The following is a 16076-nucleotide window of genomic DNA, read 5'->3' on the forward strand; positions in this document are numbered from 1 at the left end:
GGCACTGACAACATGCCACCTGAGGGCACAGTCAGAGGGTCCAAAGCTTGGAGAAATGCTCAGCTGCCTGGGTTTTGAAACTCAAAAAAAAATTTGGGGGGATGGGGTGGGCAGAGAGATAGCACAGCAGTAAGGCGTTTGCCTTGCATGCAGAACAACAGTGGTTCGAATCCTGGCAATCCATATGGTCCCCCAAACCTGCCAGGGGGTGATTTCTGAGCATAGAGCCAGGAGTAGCCCCTGAGCGCTGCTGGGTGTGACCCAAAAACCAAACAAAAAAATTGGGGGGAGTTACTTTTGGGTCTCCCAATCAGGTCTTGGGAAGGGGGTATCCAAGGTCACTTCTGGTAATACTCGCAATAGGATCGGGGATCAAACTGTGGTTGGAAGCATGCACAACCATCTTAATTAGGAACCCCCAAGCGGTGTGAAGCGATGACAAACCATTTCCACATGCCACTGTGGAGGGAAGCAGCTGGTGCCAGGGTCCCAGCCAGTCATGTTTGGCTCCAGCTGCCGCCAGGTGCACTGACACTGCAAACCAGGCTTGCTTCTGGGTTTTTACTCAAGGTGGAAGATGCAGCTGAGGAACCCAAAGAGCAGCCATGGGAACAAGGCAATGTGCAGAGATTCCTCAGATTCTGGTGAGTCCGGTGCAAGTTAAAAGACTGACAAGATGGGCTAGAGAATTAGCACAGTGGTAGGGTGTTAGCCTTGCATGCAGCCGACCCGGGGGGGGGGGGGGGGGGGGGGAGTGGGGGGGGGGAGAGGGGAACCTGGCTCGATTTCTGGCATCCCATAAGGTCCGCCAGCCTGCCAGGGGTGATTTCTGAGTGCAGAGCCACAAGTAACCCCTGAGAGCCGCTGGGTGTGGCCCCAAAACCAATCAATCAATAAAGTTTGAAAATAAAAAGACTGAGAAGATGCAGTTTGAAGCCAAGCCCCAAACTCTTCTCTGGGAAGGAGGGAAGTCGGCTGGGAGGTGGGGATGGGTGGATCATGGCGAGAAGCAGAAGCCCATCCCCAATGCCACACATTTGCTGGGAGAGGAGGGTACCTGCCACCCCCGTGACTCAGTGATGACATGCTTGGAAACGTGTCTCAAAAAGACGCACCACAGAAACCATCCACGCCAGAGATGCTCAGGCCCAGCTTGGCTCTGGAGAGCAGCTCAATGTTGAGCAGAAGAGATTCCACAGGCCCAGTGAACAGGTGAGCATGCAGTGAAACAGATGAGTGCAAAGGGTCATTTTGGGGGCTGGGTGGGGTAGGTTGAAGAGGGGTGAGGGGTGGGCCACACACCACAGGGTGCACAGGGACTTGTCCTTGCATGTGCTCAGGAGTGAGTCCTGGTAGTGCTTCAAGAGACCACATGTGGAGTCAGGGCTCTAACTGGGACATTTGTTTTGTATGATAAGGAGGTGAAAAAGATGCTTCACTTAAAGGAAGAATAGTGGTGGTACTGGGGCCGGAGTGGTAGCACAGCATAGGGCCTTTGCCTTGCACATGGTTAACCCAGGAAGGACCCGATTTGATTCCTAGCATTCCGAAGGGTCCCCAGAGCCAGGAGCGATTTCTGAGTGCAGAGCCAAGGGTAACTCCTGAGTACTGCTGGGTGTAGCCCAGAAAACAAACAAAACAAAAAGAATAGTGGTAGAAGGAGAGAGACGAGGCAGTGACATGAGGAACAGTGGAGTTATGGAAACCTCCAGAATTATCATCAAAACAGCATTATAAATACTGAATATCAAACTGGGGACAGAGGTGAGTGCAGGTGAGTCCCAGTTCTGATCCCCAGCACCACACAGTCTCTTAAGGACCACTGGGAACAACCCTAGTGAACACCAACATTACTGGATGTGTGGTCCAAATCTGTCCTCAAAAACATGTCATACCACTTGAAAATACAGCAAAGGGCTAAGTGAAGGTTTTGCATATGGGACAGAGGCCTGACCTCTGTCTCCACTGCATTGTCCCCAGAACACCACAGGAAGAGACTTTCAAGCACCACCAGGGATAGCCCCAAATACAAACAAAATGCTGAATGCCCAGGGTGCAGAGGACGGACTCCAAAGAGCTTAAATGGAGTGGAGTGGGGGAGTTTGGTGGTAGGAGGAGGGGTTCGTTAGGCGGAAAAGCAGTGGACAGATGGTCTAAGAGCTAAGAGTTTGGGACCAAGGCCCGCCCACACCAATTTTTATAATACTAGCTCTTGATTGCCACATCAAGCTGGTATAAAAATATCCGGCATAGAGGAATCTGGCTGGGGGACTTAGCTGCCTGTCACTTCTAGTCCCTCTGGAAAAACACTGTCCTCTAATCAGCTGCCACCCATGGCACCAAGGACAATAGCACCCAGGCTGGGCTTTGGGTGGGGGGCCTTCTTCCACTTTGCCACCCCACCAGCTACTATTTCTGAGGCTGTGCGTCAGGCGTCTTCACTCACGTCAGAGAGGAATAGGACATAACAGGAAATTCTGCTTTGGCAGCCAGAGCCATAACTTCATCTTTATTTATATTGCTCATCTCTTTTACCAGAAGCAGCCAAGGGCCTGAGCCCACTGGCTCTTTTTTTTTGTTTGTTTGGTTTTTGGGCCACACCTGGTGACGCTCAGGGGTTACTCCTGGCTATTCGCTCATAAATTGCTCCTGGCTTGGGGAAACATATGGGATGCCAGGGGATCAAACTGCAGTCCGTCCTAGGTTAGCATGTAGCAAGGCAAACGCCCTACCTCTTGTGCCACTGTTCCCTGCCTGAAGAGGGCAAGTTCGGGTGTGATAACCCCTTGCTGATGAGGTCAGAGAAAGAGGTACTGAGCACAAGGGGTCTGTGGGCTCTGAGCTGAGCTATCACTAGACTAATTTTCCCTGGAGTTTTTGAGGGCTCTCGCCCCCTCTTTCCTACCCTTCTTCCCTCCCAGGGCAACATCAAGTTCCTGCTTTCACTTGGGACTATACCAGAACTCCATAGAGTCACCTGCCTTGCTTTAACCTGGTGCTCTTTGTCCGAGGGGACAAAGGTCACGGTTCTATACTCAATTTATGACATCATTCCTAATAAGCAGTCCTGTAATGGGACTGGGGTGTACGGTTATGCATGCTGTGATTTGTACAAGCCCCTGGTTCACATGACACTGGAACTTTGCTTTTTTAATCACAACCTCCTGGTACAAGGAAGAAAGAGGCCTGCTCTCTCATAATCAGTTTACACAATGGCTTCAGGAGACCCAGGCATCAAGGGTATGGAGGAAGGGGTGTCATTCCACCTATAAATAACAAGTGTAAGACACAGGTCCCTTGGGGTCACTCGAGACTGGTGCAGCCTAGGGCCCCTCCTGGCCTCCTTGAGGGAACAACTGCTCAAGGGAACAGCAAGATACTTAGCCAGCTCCTGTTCTCTGCAGAGGAGGCTAAGGTCACTCATGGTCACAACCTGTCTCATCTCCAGGCCTCATCACCTGGAGAACTGGCAGAGGAAAGAGGGTTATTTGCTTTTTCTGTGCTGACCCCCTCTTTTCTCTGCTGCCCTACCAGGGCCATTCCTCTGGAGCTGGAGATGGGGGAGGCCTAGGTGCCCCAGGCTTTATGAGTACTCCCACAATCTGGGCCCTCCCCACCATTGTAGGAGGCTAGCCTGGAGATGGGAACAGGACTAAAACACTTTAGTCCCTCGAGGTGGGGTCCTGTCACCGGGCTGCAGGCAGTATTTACTCCGCCACAACTGCTCTGAGCGCAGAGCATAACTGCTTCAATTTCCTGCTGATTAAACAATGCGACAGTAGAGTGGGGAATCCTAATTCTTGCCACAAAAATGGCCACTAAGCACACCAGGAGTGATCCCTGAGCACAGGTCCTGAAACGAACCCTGAACACCGCCTGGTGTGTCTCCCAACACAAAATTAAAGAAATAATTAAATAAACCAAGCGTAATGGGTAGGGTGCCTGCCTTGCACGCGGCTGACTGAGGTTTGATCACTTGCACCACATATAGTTATCCGCGCCCTGCCAGGAATGACCCCTGAATGCAGAGCCAGGTGTGGTCCCAAACTGGCCTCCCCCCCCACACACACAAAAGAAAAGTTACAATTTCCTCTCATTATTTACGGCTCTTCACTCCTAGTCAAAGGTAGGCAAACACTGGCAGCAGCCTTCCTCATTTTAATAAAGAATCCCCAGTGCTCACGCGCATGCCCACAGCTTCAACCCCAGAAACAGAGCCCCAAGCCCTATCCTCTGCAGCCCCTCCGTAGCCTGGGCTCCCCCAGAGCCACAGACCCCACTCTGTCGCCTTCCACGGTTCTTTCCTCTGCCCTCAAACTCCAAGATTCCAGCCCCTGCTGACTGAGCCGGTAGTGCTACTTCCTCTTTGGGATGACATCCACTGGGTCCCCCCTTTCCCCACCTGCGCAGGGATCTGCTTGGCTCCAGCTTCCGACTCCCACACAAAGCCCCTCTGCACCCCTGCAGCACATTTCCACTCCAAACCCCACATGAGAAAGATGGGGTGGTGGCTTCCACATCATCCTGGGCTCCTCCAGCTAACAAGTTGGGAACCCACCAAGCTTTCGCGTGTCACACACGTTGGCCACTTGCAGGGCCACTGCTTTTGGCCTACTGGCTTCTTTCGGATCCACCTCCTGTCTGTCATGAGGCCCTGAAGCCTTGGTTAAACAGAATTTAAGGGGCCGGAAAGATAGCACAGCAGTAGGGCAGTAGGGCATTTGCCTTGCACACAGCCAATCCGGGATGGACTGTGGTTCAAATCCCAGCATCCCATATGGTCCCCCAAGCCTGCCAGGAGTGATTTCTGAGAATAGAACTAGGAGTAACCCCTGAGCACTGCCGGGTGTGACCCAAAAATAAACTAAAAAACAAACAAAAAAAAAAAACAGAATTTATCACCTGGCTGTCTTAATTCTCCACCAGCTCCTCCTTCATGGCGTTCAGTGCCCAGTGCCCAGCTGGGTATCACCTACTTGTTATACAGGAATAAAAAGCCAAAATCATGATGCCCAGAGAGATGGGTCTCTCCCCACCCCAACTCATCCTGAGATGTAAGATCCCAGGGATACAGAAGAAAGGCAAACAGGGGTAAACAAGGGCTGAGGGCAAACAAGAGGCTGAGGAGCTGGGCTGGAGGGAAAAGTTAGCTCCCTTTCCCCATCCATGAACTGCCCTTCGCCCCATTCCCTTCTGCAAAAGTGTAAAAGCATGGCGACCTGGGTAGGGGCCCATGGGGTAGGGGCTCTATACTCCTGCCCACCGACCCGTGTGCCAACCCCTGTCCCCAGCTCCTACATCCAGACCCACTGTGCAGATTGGAGCAATAACAGGAGAGAGAAGAGAGCCTGGCATGCAGGGGTCCAGTCAACAAAGAGATTTATGGGGAACATCCCTCCTGCAATCAAGCAGAAAGCAAGTGATTCCCAGAACCTGCAATGTGTCAGGAGCTCCGCTTCCAGAGAACATCATCCCCAAAAGCATCCACAGGCGATGGAGAAAAGAACTAACCCCCAATGGATACCTGCTTTTTCTTGAACCAAAACAAATTCCAAATTCATTCTCCGAACAAATCCATTCAGGGGCTGGAGCGATACTACAGTGGGTTGGGCATTTATTTGCCTTGCACACAGCCCCAGTTCAATCCTGGCTTCTCAAGGGCTGCCAGGAGTTATTCCTGAGTGCAGAGCCAGGAATAACTCCTGAGCATCGGCAGATGTGGCCCAAATAGCAAACGAACCCAAACCAAGTAAGCAAGCAAGCAAGCAAACAAAACCAAATCCATCCAAGTGGATAATAGTCACATCACTAAACTTTGCATAAAGGACAATAATTACATCTGAAATGACATGACCCCCTCAAACAGGAATGAAGAGCAATCTTTTAAAAGCAGACATATTTGGGGCCGGAGAGATAGCACAGCAGTAAGGCCTTTGCCTTGCATGCAGAAGGATGGTGGTTCAAATTCCGGCATCCCATATGGTCCCCCGAGTCTGCTGGAAGCGATTTCTGAGTGTAGAGCCAGGAAGAACCCCTGAGCGCTGCCAGGTGTGACCCAAAAACCAAACAAACAAACAAAAAAATCAGACATATTTGGGGACCAGAGAGATATCACAGTGGTAGGGCGTTTGCCTTGCATGCAGCCAATCCAGGATGGACAGTAATTTGAATCCCAGCATCCCATAAGGTCCCCCAGGCCTGCCAGGAGGGATTTCTGAGCATAGAGCCAGGAGTAACCCCTGAGCGCTGCCGAGTGTGACCCAAAAAACAAAACAAAACAAAAAAAAAAGCAGACATATTTCAACACAAGTCCCAGCACCTTTTTTCAAAGGACTCTTCGGATGAGAAGTAACATCAACTCTGCACGAAATACCTTTCAAATCTTCCTAACCAAAAACATCTTAAAAAGACTTGAGCCAGTGTTTTCAAGAGAATTTGCTTGGTTTAAGGGAAAAGAATGCCCAGGGGGTTGGGATGCTGCCATATCAAGGTGCCCACTGTGCCAGGGTCTTCTGAAGTCATTATGGTGACCAGTCAGCAGGCAAAGTTAATTACAAAATTTATTACCGATCCGAGGCTGTTAATTTTGGAAAGGAGTTGTTTATAATAACTTCCACCTACATAAAATTAACTGCCTTTAAGGCCCTAATATCTACCCAGAGACTCCAAATATAACATATATTAAAGCAAACACTACAAATTTTCCTTATGCAAAATCTCCAAAACGAAGGCTCACTGCTCAAGAGTTGCCGGTAGGCTCTTAACCAATTTTTGTAAGTGTTCCACTCCATGGGGCCTGAGATATAGCACAGCGAGGAGGAGGGCGTTTGCCTCGCATGTGGCCAACCCGGGTTCGATTCCTGGGCATCCCATATGGTATCCCGAACCTGCCAGGAATAACTTCTGAGCACAGAATCAGGGGTAACCCCTGAACTCGGCCGGGTGTGGCCCAAAAACCAAAATAAGAAAATGAAAAATAAAAATAAAAAAGTATTCCCCCCCCCCCCCCCCAACAAACAACTCTGGATGAGCCTGCATGCGTACCTCTGTGCTGTGTGGCAGCATCCACAGGGCTGCCCCTTCCTTAAATCCATAAATGCCTATCCTGGGTTGGGTCACAGATGGAAAGGGAGAAGGGAGAAGAGGGCAGGTCGGGCCAATGCCTCCAAGAGTACCCCATGCCTGGTTTTGGCTGGGCTCCAGGTATCTGAGGGCCCTGCAGACTACTGGGAGAGGAGGGTGGCTGGAACCCGGACCCCTCGACCCCTGCTTTCCAGAAAGCTGTGCATTGCATTTCAGTCCTTTCTTTTGCAGAGGTTCACCAGACAGCCTCTCCAGCCTGGGCCCCCTCTCCCCAGGCCCCTTCCGAGCAGGGGTTCCCCGGGGCTGCCCTGGGAGTGACATCAGAGGCTCCGTGCACGGATCTTGCAGCAAAGCCCGGCGCGGGGCGTGTGCGTGCGTGGCGTGGGGGGCCGAGAGCTCAACCTCGGGGAGTCGGGGGGAGCCGGGATGGGGGCGCGACGGGGGTGCAGCACTAACCCTTCTTAAATTTGGTCAGGCAGCCCGAGCTGCAGAAGGAGCGCACGGAGGCCGTCTCCCAGCAGCCGCGTCCCTTCATCCCCGCGGCTTGGGCGGCCTCCGAGTCGCCGGCCGCTACATGGTGCCGGGCCCGGGGATGGCTCGCCCGGACGGACAGACGGAGGGCCGCCTGGCGGAGGCGGCGGCGGTGGGTGGCGGGGACTCTCGGGGCCCGGCCGGGCGCCGCGTTACCAACAATGCACCACTGCCGCCCCGTGCACGAGCCAGTTAACCCCATCGGCGCCGCGGGAGCCGAGCTAGGGCTACTGAACCCCCACCTGCACACACACCCCAGCTCAACCCCCCACCCCAGGACAGCGTGGTAGGTTTGCATGAGTCCCGAATGACCCCCCGAGCTCCCAGGCGTTGCACATTTGCAAGTGCAACCCATTGCAGCGTGCACCCCTGCAGCTGGGGCTCTGGGGGTGCAGTTTCCACGGCAGAGATGCCCTTGAGAGGTAGGGGAAACCGGGGTGGCCCCAGGGCCTGGCGGGGATTCCAAGAAATCAGGGTCACCCCTGAGACAGCCCCTCCCTGAAGCTTCCCAGGCAGCGGATGCACCTGTCACGAACAAACTGGGGCCACCTGCAGCCATCTGGGGCCTCCCAGAGAGCTGAGTGCATCTGGGGACAAAGTGGACTTTGCAAACACACACATGTCCAGCTGCCAGCGGGGGGCTTCCTTCCCCGTGGACTAGCTGACGCCCAGGGGAAACTGAGATTCAATGGTGCCCCGGGGCTCTTGCGCATGACATCCCCACCTGTCCTGGGCAGGAAGGTCAAGTCCGGCTGTCTTGGTCCCCAGATCTGCCCCCAGTGTGCCAACAGAACCAGTACTTCTGGGAGGCGATGCTGGCTCTCGTGTGGCCGACCTAGGTTTGGTCCCTGGCACCACATATAAGTCCTGTCAAGAGTAAGCACTGAACACCCCAGATATGGCCCCCAAACAAACAGCAAAGCCCAGAGACTCCAATCCTTCCCACCCACCCTGCAACTGCCAACAGGACTGACTGCACACCCCAGTCCTCTGCCCTCAGGTCTCCCCTCTGCCGGAGCCTGGTGCTCCCATATATCAGACTCCACCATTTGTCCCTCAGGGGTGTCCTGTGCTCCAAGAGCAGGGCCCTCACCTCATCTCCCCCACTCTGACCTCTTGGCCTGAATACAGCTGCAAGAAGGCAATCCAGGCAGACACTGGCCCTGATTTAGGGGGTTCAAGGGCACTTGGATGTGGTACTTAAGGGGATCTGGAGGCCACCCCAGCAATTCTTAGCCAACCAGGCTGAGGGTTCAAGGGCCTAAAGAGGTAGCACCAGGAATTCCTGAGTCCACCCTGGTGGTGCTCAGGGACCCCTCCCAAGCTACACCTGGCAATGGTGGGGGGCATGTGCCACCAGGGAGTAAACCCAGGGTGTCCCCCAATTCCTGCACTATGCCCTGGCCCCTCTTTGGCTCTTGTTTGAGTCTTTCCCAAGGGATAGATCTTGAGCCCCGAGACCAAACTTTCAACATCCATTCCAAACTTGACAAAACCCTGCCCAAGATTCCCCCTCACCAGAAGCTTAGTCCCCATGTTTAGTCCAAGTGACTGACCGAAAAACAGAAGCAATTGCTTCTCACCCACTTAAATGTTTTCACATCTACAATGAAACTCCTGTTATCACAGTAATGGGCTTGGGGGAGGTGGTGCCCTGTCACTGATTCCTTTCCAGGCAAAGGAGCAAACAAGCACTTCTTCTATCTAGAGGACTCATCCTTAGCGATGGTGTTCGATTCAGGGAGCCCCAAGAACTAAAGTCACTCAACAATTCTGGCCCTCGGAATTTTGCTGGCTTGTTAAGAAAAAAGTGGCCTCTCCAGCAGTGTTAATGGCCACCAGGCCACATTGCAATTCTGGGTGCCAGGCAGTGCCAGGGTTAAACTTGAGGCTTTGAGTCTCCTATATGTGAGGCATGTGTTCCATCTCTTTGGATCTTTGTGTTCTTTGTTTATTGTTTTTTTGATTACAAAATAAAGAACTTGATAATGACCCATAATATGCCCAACAGGCTGAAAGCTGGACCTGGCTGCTGGCCTTATCTGCATTTCCACACTTAATCCCCATGACTTCCTCTTCCCTCTTTCTCAGATAAGCAGAGGAAGACACTTCAGGTGAGCCTGCCTAGGCTCACCAAGCTTTGAACTGGTGTATTCTGACTGGCCCCGGAGGCTGCCTCTGGAGAACCTTCCATAGTAATTGTTTCCCAAGTTCTTTAAGGCTTCAGAATAATAAATGGGGGAGACTGAGAGCATCCTGAATGCTTTGGGAAATGCTGATAAACAGATGATTTACATGTGCAGAGTTGATTTTTTTCATATATTATACTAATTTTAGTTTTGGGGCCACACCTAGTTGTATTTAGGGCTTACTCCTGGCTCGTTGCTCAGGAACCACTCCTTGTGGTGTTGGTGACCCAATGCAGTGCTGGGGATCAAACCGGGATTGGCTACATGTCCCTCATCATCTTTCCAGCCTCTGATTTAACTTTTTTGTTTTTGTTTGTTTGTTTGTTTTGGGGCAACACTCAGTGACGCTCAGGGGTTACACCTGGCTCTAAGTTCTGCGCTCAGAAATGATTCTTAGCAGGCTCAGGGGACACAATGGATGCCAGGGATCAAACCTAGGTCAGTTGCATGCAAGGCATACATCCTACCCGCTGTGCTATTGCTCTAGACCTGATTTAACTTTTTAGAGTGGCCTCCCCAGTGAGGATTGGGGTGTGTGTGGGTGACTTCCAGCTACATACTAGGACCATCTTGGCAGTGCTCAGGAGCCACCAGGAGTGGAGCAGGAGGTGGGGCGGTGCGGTACCAGTGTGCATGTAATGCATATGCTCCACTCCTTTGAGCTGTGCCCCAGTTCTAATTATTTAGGCAGGTATTTTGACTATCATGGGCTCTGGATGCTGGAAGCATCTCAAGAATGCAGAGCCGGGGGCCGGGCGGTGGCGCTGGAGGTAAGGTGCCTGCCTTGCCTGTGCTAACCTAGGACGGACCACGGTTCGATCCCCCGGCGTCCCATATGGTCCCCCAAGAAGCCAGGAGCAACTTCTGAGCGCATAGCCAGGAGTAACCCCTGAGCCTCACAGGGTGTGGCCCAAAAAAAAAAAAAAAAAAAAAAAAAAAGAATGCAGAGCCAGGCCCTCTGTCTCAGACCTATGGATGGGTCTGAATGCAGATCTCAAGTCATGTGCACAGCGTGAAAGGAATGCTGGGGTGACACACCTCAATATTTTATTTTATTTTCTGGGGGCTGGGGGCACACCCAGATACGTACGGGGGTTACTCCTGGCTCTGAACTCAGGAATTATTCCTGATGGTGTTCCATATGGGGACCATATGGGATGGCAGGGATCTAACCTGGGTCAGCCATGTGCAAGGTCAGTGCCCTACCTGCTGTACTAGCATTCCAGCTCTCACACCCTATTTTATTTTCTCCTACCCTTACCTAGTGCTACCCAGACATATATGTAATACAAAAAGGACAGCAACAACAGAGCAATGTTGCCCAAAATGGGCACTATCCCCCACCACCATCTGGAAAATTATGTGGAGCATAGCCTCAGGTACATTTGTACAGGGTGCTTTTCATTTGATCTCTTCGAGAAGGTAGATTTCTGGAGGGAAATTGGAAGAGGACAATCCAGCCAACAAGCTTGGGAAGCTCTGCTGTTAGAGACAAGGAAAACACCCTCTTAGCTCCCCCCACAAAATCGCGCTTGTTGTCACAACAGTTGTTTACCAAATTGATCATATTAACCAGCTCATTTGTTTAACACATGCCACATTAACCATATCAATAACGATCAGATGGTGCTCGAGGGAAACACTTCACAAATTTAAAACACAGCTTAACTGCCTGCCAGAAGGACCCTGGAGAGTCTCAGCTCACCCAGCAGGAAGTAAGCAGGGGCCAAGGACAAAAGGTCCCGCTGGCTTCCCTGGGCCCCTCACAAGTTTCCCTCCAGTGGAATACAGTACACTGGTTGGCCACTTGCCTTGCACACAGCCAACCTGGATTTGATCCCCAGCATTAAATATTCAACCCAGAGCACCTTCCAGAGTGATCCTGAGCACAGAGACTGAAGTAAGTCCCAAGTACTGCTAGGTATGTCTGCCCCCCCCCCAAAAAAAAAAGAAAAAAAAAAAGAAAAGAAAAGAAAAGAAAAGAAAAGAAAAGGGCCGGAGAGATAACACAACAGTAGGGCGTTTGTCTCGCACAAGACTGACCCAGGATGGATGGTGGTTCAAATCCCGGCATCCCATATGGGCCCCCGAGCCTGCCAGGTGTGACTTCTGAGTGCAGAGCTGGGACTAACTCCTGAGCACCACCGGGTGTAACCCAAAAAAGCAAAAAAAAAAAATAATAATAATAATAATAATAATAAGTGGAGGATGAAGCTGAACCCCAGCTCTAGCCCTGCTCCCCATAAGCCTCCACAGGGTATATGTATCTTCTAAGCACTCCTGGAGGCAAATCCCCAACCCTCAAATGACCCAAATGACCGAGTGCACAAGTTATGCAAACTTCCTTCACTCACAATGCTCTGTGCCACGTGGCTATGAACCTCCCTCCAAGCTCCTCTCTGACACCACATCAAGATCTGTTGACTTTGTCTATGGACATCTTGGGCCCCATTTTCTTTGTCATGTGGAGTTTGGGCAGCTAATCCCTAAACTTCTCACCACCACCCCCAGACCCTCCTCTTCCTCTCAAAATTCTCAGCAGGGCTGTATCTCTCTCCAACACTTCCCTCTCTTTCTCCCAGGGTTAGCTACTAGCCCTTGCAGTTAACAAGCAGGTCCCCAGGGAACAAGATACAGCTTGGAGGCTGTGGAGTAGGGTCTTGCAAGTCCAGTAATTGCTACCAAGCCACTGTGAGGGAAGATGAATTTTCTAGGATTTATTCCAAAGGAGCACAAAGTTCAAATGCCAGGTGCACAGCAAAAACCTAGAAGTCACCTCGGAGTCCCATTTACAGGCAAATGTTTATTTTATCCACCTTGAAAATTACCAAAGAGCTGTTGAGGTATATAGCTGATGCCACAGTTATCAGAAAAAATGCAAAAACCTAGTTGGAGGGCGGGAGAGAGAAAACTCAGGGGAGGGGTAAGGCTGGCTTTGTATATCCACATCCAGCACAGCATATGGTCAGCCAAGCACCATCAAGAGTGATATCTGGGGTGGAAGCAATAGCATAGCAGGTAGGGCTTTTGCCTTGCACACAGTCGACCCAGGTTCAATCCCCGGCATCCCATATGGTCCTTGAACCTGCCAGGAAGCAATTTCTGAGAGCAGAGCCAGGAGCCCATAGGTGTGACCCAAAAACAAAAAATAAATAAGTAAATGAATAAATGAGCACAGAGCCAGAAGTAAGCCTTAAGCACCATTGGATGAGGCTTTCTGAAAACCAAATAAAATGATAATATATATAAAAAATACTAAGATGGAAAAGATGAAACGTGGAAAACTTTTAATTGGGTCAGTATTGGGCATAGAGTGACATAAGATACTGGCCTCGGGCCGGAGAGATAACATGGAGGTAAGGCATTTGTCTTGCATGCAGAAGGATGGCGGTTCGAATCCCGGCATCCCATATGGTCCCCGTGCCCATCAGGAGCGATTTCTGAGTGCAGAGTCAGGAGTAACCCCTGAGCACTGCCAGGTGTGACACAAAAACAAAACAAACAAACAAAAAAGCTACTGGGCTCAGAGGGGAATTTCCTCAAGCCTGGGCTCCTAGAATGCCCAGAGTTGCTTCTAGCCAAGGACTAGTGTGTTTTGCTCTGGGCTCCCATTTGTCTGTCTCCCACCCCAAACTGGAAACTCATGGGGGGCAGGAATGGGTCTTTTCTCATGATGCTCAGTCTCCAACACGCAGGACTTGGACACGGAGCCATTGACCCAATGACTAACCAGATAAAAGCGAACTCCTAACTCATCAGCAGCCCCACCAGACTGGCCCACGCAGCCATGCAGTCTCCTGGCCTGTCCAGGCACCACTGCTTTCCCTTCTCCCTACCACTCATATGCAAGTCATCACACTGCCTCTTCCCCTCGGCCAGGACATGTCAAAGACCCCAAGTGTCAGGAACCCTGGGCCAGAATATGTCAGCAACCCACAGACTTGAAATTGCCACAGGAGCAAGAACTGATGGTAATTTCCTGAGCTGAGCCCTCATTGCCCCTGGGATTTAGGAACCTCTCGATCCCCTCTAAAGGGCCCTCAGTCTCATCACTTATGCGTGTCCAGAAGAAAGGCACCGGCCTTCCCTGTATGACCTGGAGAGTCAAGTTCTCAAGGGTCTGTTTGACCTCTCTGTCCCGAGGAGGCCCTTAGAACAGCAGCATCCTAAGAATCGCCAAGCAGAGGCCATTGCTGACTGCTGGCATTCTTAAACAGCAATTTCATGCCGAAGCCAAAGAATTAATCTGTGAGCAATTTATGAAAACGTGTTACTAGGCAATTCAAGTAAATTTCCAAGGGGGAAACATTGTTGATTTAGTGTTGGTTTTTAGAACAGAAAAAGGAAATGAGAAAGACTCCATCATTCATATCAATTAAAAAAAAGGGGTGGGGGACTGTGACAAGTGAGACGGGAACAACAGTACAGTGGGTTTGCACTTGCATTGCACACAGCCAACCCAGGTTGAATTTCCCACACCACACACCACCCAGAGTCCCACCAGGAGTAATTTCTGTGGCAGAGGCAGGAGGAAGTCCTGAGCACCTCCAGTTCTCCCCCTCCCCCTTCCAAAGTGACACATGTCCCTTGAAAGGCCCTCACATGATCTGTACTGCTAGGGCAGCCCAAGAGGGTGCTGGTGTCTCTCGGGAAGCTGGCCTGGAAGACTTAACACTGGAGCGAGCCCAAAGCTGCACTGTATGGCATTACTGCTCTTGAGTTGTTTTGTTTTGTTTTGTTTTGGTTTGGTTTTTGGGCCATACCCGATGACGCTCAGGGGTTATTCCTTGCTATGCGCTTAGAAATCGCTCCTGGCTTGGGGGACATATGGGGCGCTGGGGAATCAAATCGTGGTCTGTCCTAGGTTAGCATGTGCAAGGCAAATGCCGTACCACTTTCGCCACTGCTCTGGCTCCTGCTCATGAGTTTTTGAAGGAGTGGTCTCATGAGGAAAAGGTCAAAGCCTAGCCAGGACCTCTAAGGACACTGGCCTCTTCTCAGTCCTTTTGCTCTAGAAGTGGAGGCCCCCTCAGTTATTCTCATCTGTTACTGATCAAGACCATTTCTTCTTGAAATTGAGACACCACCTTCTCCCACCAATCCTTCTAGAGATGATCCAAAAGCTGTAATTCCCAAGGGGTTACTATTCCACTGTCTCACAACTTGTGGATTTTTATTTTACACCTCATCCTTGCCCTTTAAAAAAAAAAAAAGACAAAAGGTACTGAAAACACAAAGCTATTGCAGAATGATCTCCTTTGCTTAAAGTGGTAGTGATCCCTGAGCACAGAGCCAGGAGTAAGCCCTGGGCATCAACAGTTGTGGTCCAATAATAGTAATAATAATAATAATAATAATAATAATAATAATAATAAAGTGATACAAAGTAAAGCAGCCTTAAGGTGTGTACCTTTGCATGTATATTAAAATGGCCCAAATGGATTTAAGAACGCCATAAAGGGGCCAGAGCTATAGCATGGTGGTAGGGCATCTGCTTTTCATGTGTCCAACCCTGGACAGACCCCAGTTCAATTCCCGGCATCCCATATGATTCTCCAAGCCTTCCAGGAGAGATTTCTGAGCACAGAGCAAGGAATAACCCCTGAATGCTGTCAAGTGTGAACCAAAACCCCCAAAAGGAAGAACCCCAAAAAGGCAGTGGGATTACAGTGAGGCTGGCAAGTACTCTCAATGGCATGGAAAAGCATGTATGCTCATCCATGAAGATATCTTTTTGTGTGGGGAGTTTATAGTCATACCCAGCAGAGCTCAGGGGCTACTCTCAGTTCAGTGCTCAGGATTAGTTCAGAGTCCATGTGGGGCTGAGAATTAAACCTAGGGCTCCCACATGCAAAACATGCACTCTAGTCCTGGAATCATTCCCCCCTGCCCTTTAGAAAGAGACATGAACTCAATAATCCAACACTGGGAATCTTTCCTTAGAAAAGCAAAAAGAAGCATAAAACTTAATTCAAACATTTAACACATCATTACGTAGGGAATACACTCACAATACATTCACAAAATACATACAGAAAAGGGAAATTGAAAAGCTTGACAGAAGGAGCATCGAAGCATATGATTACATCAACTCAAGGCTCTATTATACACCATCAACAGGATCGGGACAAATACAGAGCAACAGATGGAACATGGGATGGGAAAGGCAGGGCATGAAGTGCCCAAGGTGCCACCTCCAAGTACATTTACAAAGAGTGAAAGGGAATGTGCAAAACTCAAGACAGTTTTGTAAGGTGCTGAGAGAAGTTTCCT

General features: G+C 50.6%; 1 protein-coding gene across 3 annotated transcripts in view; it reads right to left on the reverse strand.

The window, feature by feature from the left end:
• The window catches only part of OSBP2 (oxysterol binding protein 2), a 150740-nt gene that overhangs the window by 50011 nt on the left and 84653 nt on the right, over positions 1-16076 (reverse strand). Inside the window, exon 1 of one of the 3 annotated variants that reach the window (XM_049788780.1) lies at positions 7540-7666. The exons of the other annotated variants lie outside the window; for them this stretch is intronic. Coding sequence (XP_049644737.1) covers positions 7540-7618 — 79 coding nt within the window. The 5' untranslated portion in view covers positions 7619-7666. Of the gene's footprint in view, positions 1-7539; positions 7667-16076 lie in introns of those variants that run through there. 3 annotated transcript variants of the gene reach the window in all.

The sequence above is a fragment of the Suncus etruscus genome, chromosome 15 (assembly GCF_024139225.1).
Source record: "Suncus etruscus isolate mSunEtr1 chromosome 15, mSunEtr1.pri.cur, whole genome shotgun sequence".
NCBI lineage: Eukaryota > Metazoa > Chordata > Mammalia > Eulipotyphla > Soricidae > Suncus > Suncus etruscus.